The sequence below is a fragment of the Taudactylus pleione genome, unplaced genomic scaffold (genome assembly GCF_031769625.1).
Source record: "Taudactylus pleione unplaced genomic scaffold, aTauple2 ptg000408l, whole genome shotgun sequence".
NCBI lineage: Eukaryota > Metazoa > Chordata > Amphibia > Anura > Myobatrachidae > Taudactylus > Taudactylus pleione.
This window is the reverse complement of record NW_028284810.1, coordinates 7,724,493-7,736,500: the sequence shown is the minus strand read 5'-3', so window position 1 is coordinate 7,736,500 and position 12,008 is coordinate 7,724,493. Positions and strand designations below refer to the sequence as shown.

The 12,008-nt window shown below is 53.1% G+C and overlaps 1 protein-coding gene across 2 annotated transcripts in view; it reads left to right on the top strand.

Moving 5' to 3' along the window:
• Positions 1-3,570: 3,570 nt before the first annotated feature.
• The window catches only part of LOC148506303 (cytochrome P450 3A12-like), a 49,670-nt gene continuing 41,232 nt past the window's right edge, over positions 3,571-12,008 (top strand). For both annotated transcript variants that reach the window (XM_088446968.1, XM_088446967.1), the window contains exon 1: positions 3,571-3,806. In XM_088446968.1, the coding sequence (XP_088303094.1) occupies positions 3,768-3,806 (39 nt within the window). In that variant the 5' untranslated portion in view covers positions 3,571-3,767. The remainder of the gene's footprint in view (positions 3,807-12,008) is intronic.

Below are 12,008 nucleotides of genomic sequence, written 5' to 3'. Positions count from 1 at the left end.
TCAGGGCGGAGACGGAGACCAGCTGATGCTGAGTACACAGTGCCGCTCTGCCAGAGACACCAACAGCCTTGCCACTGCACGTGATTGTGCTCCGGCACCGTGCATATGGAGACCGCTCTATATCGAGTGCCCAGTGTCATCGTGCCAGTGCTATTGGCAGCTCCACCATCACCGCAAATATCCAGCGTTGTGAGAGTGACCGCACCAGACTACACCAACTATTCAAACCAGTTCAGAGGTGTGCCTGCACTCCCGCTGACGAGTGGTCGAGAGCACATCCTCTCCAGATTCCTACTAGTGAGTATAATTCCAGGTATTCAATCTACAGTGTTACACATGCTTGAACTTTTGACCAACCGAGTGGAACACTTTCTACAATTTATTGCACACTGAAGGTTGTAATTATACATTGGGGTTTTCATGATGGTCAAGCATTTACAGAGGAATATATAATCATCCACCACCTATATATGCCAGCAATTGGATATACCTGTCTGAGCCTTCTATTTAAGTAAAGATTGTGGAAGCTCCATATAGAGCTTGATCAGAACCCAGCACCAGATTACATACAGTATCCTGATCTGTATTTTAACTATTTCATTGTTATATTGTCAGTTTTGTGAATATATTGTTTTTACCATTGTTTGTTTTTTTAACCAGCGCTCCACATTATTTATATGTTTTTCTATTCTTGGAGCAGGTAGCAGATCCTGCTGTGGAAGCTGCTAGCTTTTAAACCTTATATAAACACTGATTGGGGAGCGCACCTATATTTCTCTATATCTGTCCATTGGCAAGTGTTCTCGGGTGGTCTGCAGACCGCCCGTACACACAGCGGCACCCGCGAGGAGGGGGGCGGGACCTGCCCCTGCCCTCGACATGCCCACCGGCCGCCAGGACCCGAGGGCACAAGCAGATGATGGCCGTTCAGTGTGTATGAACGACCATCATCTGCAGATATATCTATCAGCTGCAGTGGCGGGCTGGGCCGGGGGGCAGGGTGCCATATGCCCCGGGGCCGGTAGACTTTTGCCTCAGTGAGGGCCGGTATCACTAGTGCACAGGTATGACTGACGGCCGGGTGACAGGCAGAAAGTGCTCTCAGTTGCTCCGACTATAGCAGCATCAGAGCGGCTGGGCAGCATTCTCTGCCTGTTACCGGGCTGTCTGTCACACTATGTAGCTTGTGGCTGCACACTGAGCAGCACTGCTTCCGAGGCCGCTCCGCTGCAGGGGCTGTGCACCTACCTCTGTGTCCTCTGTCCCTTCCCTCGGGCTCCTTGCTCTCCCCGGCTAAGGCCCCGCCCCCTCACCGAGAGGCCCCGCCCCCTCTCTTACCCTGACTGACTATATTAATCAATCACCTCCCGACCCTGTGGAAGACCCCGCCCCCTCGCCACGAGTCTCCGCCCCTTCACAAGTCTATCCTGTCTGTGTCATCTCTTCCTGTACCTGGAGATCCGCAGGGACCAGAGACAGAGCAGCCTTCCAGGCAGGTAAGTGCCAGTGGCAGTGTACATGTTTACATGACATTTGAGAGGGAAGGGGGGGGGTTGGAATGCTTATGCAATGGGGGGCTGTAGTTATTTTTATCTTTGGGGGGATGGGTGTTTTAATACTGTCGGTGCTGGGGGTGATGTAATAATGTGTGTGAATGTGGGGGGGGTATTATGATTGTGTGTGAGGGCTACTGTATATTCATAATACCTGTGTTATATGTGGGTCACTGATGATTTCTGCATAATCTGGTGATTACTGCGTTATCTGGCAGCCATTGCAACGCTCCCTGATCAGGTGGTCACTGAGAACGTCCCTGCATTATATGGCAGTCACTGCGACACTCCCTGATCTGATGCTCACTGCGAACCTCTCTGCATTATATGGCAGTCACTGCGACACTCCCTGATCTGATGGTCCCTGCGAACCTCTTTGCATTATATGGCAGTCACTGCGACACTCCCTGATCTGATGGTCCCTGCGAACCTCTCTGCATTATATGGCAGTCACTGCGACACTCCCTGATCTGATGGTCCCTGCGAACCTCTCTGCATTATATGGCAGTCACTGCGACACTCCCTGATCTGATGGTCCCTGCGAACCTCTCTGCATTATATGGCAGTCACTGCAACACTCCCTGATCTGATGGTCCCTGCGAACCTCTCTGCATTATATGGCAGTCACTGCGACACTCCCTGATCTGATGGTCCCTGCGAACCTCTCTGCATTATATGGCAGTCACTGCAACACTCCCTGATCTGATGGTCCCTGCGAACCTCTCTGCATTATATGGCAGTCACTGCGACACTCCCTGATCTGATGGTCCCTGCGAACCTCTCTGCATTATATGGCAGTCACTGCGATGCTCCCTGATCTGATGGTCCCTGCGAACCTCTCTGCATTATATGGCAGTCACTGCGACACTCCCTGATCTGATGGTCCCTGCGAACCTCTCTGCATTATATGGCAGTCACTGCGATGCTCCCTGATCTGATGGTCCCTGCGAACCTCTCTGCATTATATGGCAGTCACTGCAACACTCCCTGATCTGATGGTCCCTGCGAACCTCTCTGCATTATATGGCAGTCACTGCGACACTCCCTGATCTGATGGTCCCTGCGAACCTCTCTGCATTATATGGCAGTCACTGCGATGCTCCCTAATCTGGCTGTCACTGCAAACCTCTCTACATTATTTAAAGCACACCCACATTAGGCACACCTTACTTACAGAGGCTATTATCATGTGTCTTTTCTCTATTGCAATGCGCTGGTGGAGAAATCGGGCCACTTACTTGTGTCTGCCCCCCAGGCCAAAAGTTGCCAACCAGCCCCTGATCAGCTGTGTACCCACCTTAATTGTAAGAACAATTGCATATCAAGTATGATTGTATAAAGCTGGGTAAACACTGATAGATATACTGGCCGTTCCATTGGAACGGGCAATATATCTATAGTACATCGGCAGGTGTGTACACCCGATATTTCTCAGAACAACATTGCTCAAAGACATATCGGATCAGCCCTGCAGCATAGCAGGTGGCTGATATATCTAAAAGCTATATCAGTCATCTGCTGGTGTGTACAGGCGACCCAACAATCGCCTGTACACATGCTGCAGGGACCCGTCGATGAGTGACAGCTCAATTGGGCGGGCAAATGCCCGCCCAAATGTGACGTCAAGCCTCGCACATTGGGCAGATAATTGGTAAGTGTGCATACACTAACCAATCGTCATTTAGATCGACGGGTCGGCCATCGACCTAGTGTGGACCCTGCTTAAGTAATACATACAGAGCATTATAACATCTACAACAGATTAGCAACTGCACACGCATGAAACAATAGGATGAGATCATACTCAGAGAGTTTATAATACATATATCCTACATTGTCCATGATAAGCTGACCATTCTAGATAATGTTACACATGATAAAAATAAGTATTAACAAAAAGTAAGCACAATCTCCTGTACAGTACAAGTGAATATTGCCTGTGTGATGTGTAGCAGGACAGAGAGATAAGTAACTGCTCCACACACAATGATACATGCTTCTGGCCTCCGCCCTGAACTTGTCTCTAGGTCCCACCCACAGAACACGTCACTAGTGGGAAGGTAGCAATATACTTATAGCTGCATTGTGAGAAGCCAGAGGCCTAGGAGTGCAGGAAGAGGAGAAGAAGGGACAGACCTGGTATATTAGAGAGAGAGACGACAGCCACCAAGGAAGCTAAAATATGTATTTCCTCCCGGATTTCTCTAAGGAAACATGGATTCTGCTAGTCCTGCTACTAGCACTAATCACTTAGTAAGTGCATCTGGGTTGATAATCCACTATTGCACATGTCTGGCTTCTGTACTGTGTATCACTGATGTGCGAAACTACGGGGTGGTCCGGGGGTGCACAGGACTATGTGATATGGAGGGAGGGAGAAGCACTATGTGATATGGGGGGAGGGAGAAGCACTATGTGATATAGGGGGAGGGGGGAAAAGCACTATGTGAATTGGGGAGGGGGAGAAGCACTATGTGAATTGGGGGAGGGGGAGAAGCACTATGTAAATTGTATGATTTTGTATTGTTTCTATACAGGTTGTAAACAGTAATGAGTAGCAGTGATATTTGCTTTGCTGCAGAATTCCACTTTAGCACAGTATTTACATAGTCCTAGGTCATCTGAGGTGACAGTCAGCTCATTCTGCTGTGTGCTGTGCTTGGGCTGGGGCTGGGATCACTTAGGGGTCAATCCAATTAGGTGCGAATTGCAAGTAGCGAGTTTGTTTCTTGAAACTCGTAGACTTCACATCAATGCGCGCTGCTGAGAATTCTCCAATCCTATTAAAAATGCCTATTCGCACTACTCGCAGCGCATTTTTTTTTTCTTTAATTACCTCATCACAATTATGTGGTCTGGCCGAGGAGCAGCTCCGCCCCCTGTAGTGCACTCTGACTGCTCGGTGGGTGGCTGCAAAGTGAGAGTCACGTGACATACTGATGTGACGTCGCACCCACCTCAGGGCTCAGCCTGTACAGTCCCCGACAGCATTGTTAGACAGGACAGGACGAAGATGAGCCAGAAGACAGCCTGAGCCCTGGCCAGGGTGCCTTTCACTTTCCTGCCAGCGTTGTTACAGGTAAGTGTAGCCTGCCTGGGAGGACTCTGGGGGAGGGGGGAGAAGCACTATGTGATATGGGGGTGAGGAGAAGCACTATGTGATATGGGGGGGGGAGGAGAAGCACTATGTGATATGGGGGGGGAGGAGAAGCACTATGTGATATGGGGGGGAGGGAGAAGCACTATGTGATATGGGGGTGAGGAGAAGCACTATGTGATATGGGGGGAGGGAGAAGCACTATGTGATATGGGGGGAGGGAGAAGCACTATGTGATATGGGGGGGAGGAGAAGCACTATGTGATATGGGGGAGGGAGAAGCACTATGTGATATGGGGGGAGGAGAAGCACTATGTGATATGGGGGGAGGGAGAAGCACTATGTGATATGGGGGGGAGGAGAAGCACTATGTGATATGGGGGAGGGAGAAGCACTATGTGATATGGGGGGAGGAGAAGCACTATGTGATATGGGGGGAGGGAGAAGCACTATGTGATATGGGGGGGAGGGGAAGCACTATGTGATATGGGGGAGGGGGGAGTTTTCACACCCTTTTCACATTATTTTAGTTTCACCTGTAGTTACTATAGGGCAATTGGAGTAGAATTAGTAAAATTCTACTCCAACCCCTAAGTATCACTTATTTTTAGTAAAGCGGATCACATTTCCCATAATTGTAATTGGAAATGTGATCCGACCATAGTTACTAAAAATAAATTGTAAAAAAATACCAGGGGAAGCCCTGTGATAATAACGCCACCTGGAGGTAGCGTTATCCAGGGTCTCCCCCGGTTACCGGGCTCCCACTCTGCTCTAACGGGGAGAGCAGAGCCGGGAGCCGGTACCAGTAATCAGCTATGTGTTCTAAATAGACCGAAAGCTGATAGCTGTGAAAAAAAATGAAACATTTTTTTTTTACTTACCTGACTCCAGGGACCGGTGATCGGGCGTCCGGTGATGGCTCCTCTCCGGTTAGCTGGTCTCCCACAGTGCACTGCTGCCCGGTCATCAGGTGATCGGGCCCCAGTGCAGTATGGGAGATTACCAGATCGGGAAGCCCGGAGAAGATCACCGGAGGCCAGGAGGATGCAGGTAAGTGTAATGAAGGGTGGGGGGGGAGGGGGGGTCATGGGGGTCCGCGATCACGGGGGCGGGGCTTAGCGCCAGTGGGGGGGCAGCAGCGGCGGTGGGTCGGCGCATGCGCGGGCTCTTAGTCGCGGTATTTCTACTTCAGGGTCCATAGGGGTCCACAGGGTGACCTTGGGGGTATAGCTGGATCCTGGATCCTCGGGCACCACGGAGTTAAAGCTTTCAGCTGCTCCCAGGATGCACTTGGGTCCAACCTCCCCTATACCCCGCCCCCGAGCCACAGGCACCTCAGTTTTAGATGGTGCCCGGCCGCAGTCGGGTCACCCTGCGGGGTGGGCTGCTGGAGCAGCCCCCTAAAGCTTTTAATTTTTTATTTAACTTAGTTAAATTTATTTATTTATTTTTTACTACAGTTTTTCTACAGAGCGGCAGCGCTGGGCTGTCTGTACAGACGCCCACGCTGCCGCTCCTTCTCCCTGCTGGCGCCGCGACGCCAGCACTGAACTGGGGATCGCGGCGGGGGAAGCCAGAGTCTGTACTAGCCGGACTCTGGTTTCCCCCGGGACTGCTGCCGGAAGACGCCGGGGAGATCAGGTAAGCCGCGCACCGCTGATTAGCGGCGGTGCGCGGGTTCCTTTCAAATGCAGTCCCATGCCCCCGGTTCTAGGGGACAGACCGGGGGCGCTAGCGGTGGCATACCCCGCCAGACCACTAGACCACCAGGGTAAATTAAGCGGCAAGCGGGATGCCGCCAAGCCCTGGGGTTAATATGCTAGCCAGGGGAGGAAGCCTTCCCTGTCTAGCGGCTCCTCCCCTCAGCTCAGCGCGCCTTTCAGCTCGTAGTCTGGCGTCGCTGAGCTGCAGCTACACGGCCACTCCTCCTCTGAGGTCTCCAGCGGCCATTTTCTCTGTGGCAGTGTGAATACTCTCAGGGAGCACGCGGACCGGTCCCCCTGTGTACCTCTCCCCTGCAGAAGGACAGTGTACACAGCACTATAGCCCTCCCAGACACTGAATCTGGGCAGGTTGATTGTAGTGGAAAGGTGCAGTGAGTATATCTTCCTGCATGGTATGTGACTGTTGCTAGTGCTGCCTGTCTGTGTCTTTTTTCTACTTACTGTCAGCCTATACCTATCCCTTTCCTTCTCCTACAAGCCCTACAGGTGTGCGGGGGAAGGGTGTTTCTACAGACCTCACCTATATAAATCACGTATTTGTGAGGTCCGTCACATACAGTTGTGTGCTACACGGTGCCATATTGTGGGCTGTTGTCCAGCACACGGGTGAGTGCGCACGTTTTCTTCCAACGTCATGTCCGAGGAGGAGATTGAGCACTCCGGGGCTCCGGTATTGTTCTCCTGCAGGCGCTGTTCTGCAGGAGTTGATAGGGAGGATTTGTCACAGGACGGCCTGTGCGGACAGTGCCAGGCGCTCCCTGGTATGTCTAAACCTCCCATGTCGCAGGAGCCACCGTGGGCGATGTTTACCCAGGTGCTGGTGTCCATCGCGGACCGTCTGTCGGTCCCGACTGCCACCCCTACTAGGGCGTTGCCCCAGCCTGCCATCCCCCATTTCCCGGGTGTCCCACAATTATTGCAGACTCCCCCGGGGTCTCAGCCTGTTGGTCCCTATGCAGGGTTGCCAATGTATATTCAGTCCACCCCTCTGGCACAGCAGGCTGTGGTGCCGTTTCAGGCTCCTGTGGCAACTCCTCCACCCTGGGTGGATGCGCTTTCCCACACTGTCCAAGATTTGGCGGCAACATCTTCGGCCTTTCAGTCGATGTTGCGCAGTGACGTGCCCTCCAGGGCGTCTAAACGCTCAGTCATGGCGCAGGCTGCGCATCTTCCGGATTCTGAGGGGTCCTCGGACGATGGTGAGGTGCAGGATGACTCAGCCTCAGATGCCTCAGTCCAGGAGGTAGACAGTAAGTCTTCCATCAATGTGCGGGCTTTGGTTAAGGCGGTGCGGGCCATTCTTCTGATTGAGGATGAGGCACCCGCTCCCAAGTCGAGGTATCCTAGTTTTAAAAGAGCTAAGGTTACTTCTGCAGTGTTCCCCTTGTCTGATCAGTTGACTGATCACATGGCTAGTGGCCTGGCAGACACCCAGTAAGCGTTTCCTGCCACAGAAACGCTTGGCGTCCAATTATCCATTCCCGGAGGCGCATTGTAAGAAATGGGAAACTCCGCCTGCAGTCGATTCCCATGTAACACGCCTCATCAGGAGTGCTACTTTGCCATTGCCGTCTATATCCTCGCTGAAGGATCCTACGGACAGGAAGGTGGAGACTTGTTTAAAGTCTATTTATTCTCTCTCAGGGGCGGTAGCCCGGCCGTCAATGGCTATCTCCTGGGTGGCCAAGGCCATTGAGGGGTGGGCCAACGCCTTGGAGGACGCGTTTACGGATGAAGCTCCGGACGTCCAGAGGGCGTTGTTAGGACAGATGAGAGATGCCGCCTCCTACATTGGAGAAGCATCTTTGGATGCTAGCCTGTTGACCTCTAGGGTTTCGGCGGCAGCAGTGTCTGCTCGTAGATCCTTGTGGTTGCGGTCTTGGAGAGCAGACGCGGATTCAAAGAAAGGCTTGGAGGCCTTACCTATTAATGGAGAATTACTATTTGGTCCGGACCTGGACAAAATAGTAGATACCCTGGCGAAATCCAAGTCAGCCTTCCTCCCTTCAGCTACTACACCTGCTAAGGTCCGGAGCTCGGCCTTTCGTTCCTTTTCGGGTTCAGGGCAGGGCAAAGGGTCAGTCCTTCCCGAGGCAGTCCGCACCCAAGACCGCCTCAAAGCCAAAGAAGCAAGCCTGGAGTGCTAGGCGCCCTTCTTCCAAGCCAGAAAATAAGCCTTCTGCGTGATGGGACGGGCCTCCCTCTGGGGGACCCCAGAGTGGGAGGCCGACTTCTTCAATTCGCCCAGTGCTGGCACAATACCACCACGGATGCCTGGGTGCGAGAAGTGGTCTCCCAGGGGTACACACTGTCTTTTCGGCACAGGCCGCCTTGCCAGTTTTTTTGCACAAGTCCTTCTCAGGACAAAACCAAGGCCTTGCAGGTTCAGGAAGCCATAGAGGCCTTGCTGACGGCGGGGGTCATTATACCCGTACCACAGTCTCAACGTGGGATGGGGTATTACTCTACGCTGTTTCTGGTGCAGAAACCCAATGGCTCTCATCGCCCCATACTCCATTTGAAGTCCCTGAACAGGTTTCTCAGGGTTCCCAAATTCAGGATGGAAACTTTGCGTTCCATCATTCTGGCGATGGAACCGGGGGATTATATGGTCTCCCTGGATATCCAGGACGCCTACCTCCATGTGCCTATAGCAACATCGCACCAACAGTTTCTGCGGTTTGCTATTCTCCACAACCACTACCAATTCAGGGCTCTACCCTTTGGTCTATCCACGGCACCAAGGGTATTTACCAAGGTGATGGCGGTCATGGCGGCTCACCTTCGGAGCCAGGGGATACGGTTGCTACCGTATCTAGATGACCTCCTCTTGCTGGCAAGCTCCCCGGAGGTACTGATCCAGCATCTCCACCTGACGGTCGCTTGTCTACAGGCGCACGGCTGGTTGATCAACTGGAAGAAGTCCTCCCTCATCCCATCACAGCGGATGGTTCATTTGGGGGCCCTGCTGGACTCTCGTCAGCAATGGATTTTTCTGACTCCAGAGAAGGTCTCCTCCTTACAGCTGCGGATTCACGGCTGTCTGAGCAGTGGCAGAGTGTCGGTGCACTCAGCGATGAGAGTTTTGGGGTCCATGGTGTCGGCATTCGACATGGTGGAGTTTGCCCAGTTCCATTCCAGGCCCCTGCAGGGGCTGATTCTTTCGGTATGGAATGGATTGCCACACAGGATCCGCTCTCAGATGCTGGTGTTGTCCTCGGAGGTGCGTCTGTCTCTAGCCTGGTGGCTGCAGACAGCTCATCTCCTAGAAGGGCGCCCCTTTTGGATCCCGGAATGGGTTCTGCTCACGACAGATGCCAGTCTCCGGGGTTGGGGGGCGGTGACAGGCTCCTTGTCACTTCAGGGTCTTTGGTCGGCGGAGGAAGCGATTCTTCCCATCAACATCCTGGAACTGAGGGCAGTATACAGAGCCCTGCAGTCGTCCGGCACCGCTCTTCACGGAAGGGCTGTTCAGGTGCAGTCAGACAACGCCACCACGGTGGCGTACATCAATCACCAGGGAGGGACTCGCAGTCGAGCTGCGATGTCGGAGGTGTCCCGCGTCCTGGCTTGGGCGGAGCGCTATCTTCCAGCTCTCTCGGCAGTTTTCATCCCAGGAGTCCTCAATTGGGAGGCAGACTTCCTCAGCCGTTACGACGTGCATCCCGGGGAATGGTCGCTTCATCCAGAGGTATTCCAACTACTCGTGGACAAGTGGGGGCTGCCAGAGCTGGACCTGATGGCGTCTCGTCACAATCACAGGCTGCCCATGTACGGGTCAAGGACAAGGGACGCAGGCGCAAGTCTGATAGACGCGCTGTCGGTGAGATGGCTGTTTCAACTGGCTTACTTGTTCCCTCCGATATCTCTGCTGCCTCGGGTCCTGCGCAAGTTCAAACAGGACGGAGGCACACTGATCCTGGTGGCCCCAGCGTGGCCCAGAAGGCCGTGGTACTCCGATCTGCGGAGCTTGTCCATCGACGCTCCGTTCCTCCTACCTCAACGGCGGGACCTGTTGTCTCAGGGGCCCTGTCTTCACCCGGATCTGGGTCGACTATCTTTGACGGCGTGGCTCTTGAGACAGCCATCCTGAGGTCTCGGGGCTTTTCTAGCTCCGTTATTACCATCATGCTGAGGGCGCGCAAGCCTGCTTCCGCGAGGATCTATCACAGAGTGTGGCACACTTACTTTCAGTGGTGTGAGGCCAGAAAATATGATCCCCAGGTGTTCCGGGTTTCGCGTATTTTGGCTTTCCTTCAGTCGGGTTTCGACTTAGGATTACGTCTTTCCTCACTGAAGGTGCACGTGTCTGCTCTGTCGGTGTGGTTCCAGCGCAGGATCGCTGCTATGCCGGACGTACACACCTTTTTCCAGGGAGTTTTAAGAATCCAGCCTCCCTTTGTGCCACCTGTGGCCCCGTGGGATTTGGCGGTGGTTCTTCGGGCCTTACAGGGTCCGCCTTTTGAGCCCTTGGAGTCAGTGGAGCTCAAGTGGCTAACTTTTAAGACTGTTTTCCTCTTGGCAATTGCTTCTGCCAGGAGGGTTTCAGATTTGGGGGCGCTTTCTTATCGTCCCCCTTTTCTGATTTTTCATCAGGACAGAGCGGTGCTTCGCACTCGTCCTGATTTCCTGCCTAAGGTGGTTTCCAGGTTCCACATTAATCAGGAAATTGTTGTACCAGCCTTTCAGTCGCCTGATCTTTCGGCTGGGGAGACTTCCTTAGACGTTGTCCGTGCACTCCAGGTTTATGTGGACCGGACTAGTTCTGTGAGGAAGTTGGATTCTTTGTTTATCCTCTTTGGTTTTCACAAGAGGGGTTGGCCTGCCAACAAACAGACTCTAGCCCGTTGGCTTCGTTCTGTTATTATTGAGGCTTATATGCAGGAGGGTTTACCTGTTCCAGCCTCTGTTAAGGCTCATTCCACTCGGTCTGTGCGTCCCTCTTGGGCTGCTAGACGTGGCGCCTCTGCTGTTCAGCTCTGTAAGGCGGCCACCTGGTCTTCCATTCAGACCTTTTTGAGGTTCTATGCGTTTGACACCTTTGCCTCTCAGGATACATCCTTTGGGCGCCGGGTTCTCCTATCAGCACAGGAGCGTCCCCGCCCTTAGTTGGACTGCTTTGGGACATCCCCAAGGTCACCCTGTGGACCCCTATGGACCCTGAAGTAGAAAACGAGATATGGTAAGAACTTACCTTTGTTATCTCTGTTTCTACGAAGTCCATAGGGTCCACAGGGCACCCGCCCTGACGCACCTGGCTTCATATGGGCTGTGTGACTGGTCACCGGTTTTCCGTCTCCCATTTCTGTGAGTATGGTTTCTTGTGTGTTCCAGTCTTCCTTCTCTCTGTTTCGTCTCCTCCTCCGGCCTGGGCTGCTTACCAACTGAGGTGCCTGTGGCTCGGGGGCGGGGTATAGGGGAGGTTGGACCCAAGTGCATCCTGGGAGCAGCTGAAAGCTTTAACTCTGTGGTGCCCGAGGATCCAGGATCCAGCTATACCCCCAAGGTCACCCTGTGGACCCTATGGGCTTCGTAGAAACAGAGATAACAAAGGTAAGTTCTTACCATATCTCTTGTTTTTTTCCGAAAATACCGCGACGCAGGGACAGAGCTTTATCGCAAGCTCTGTCC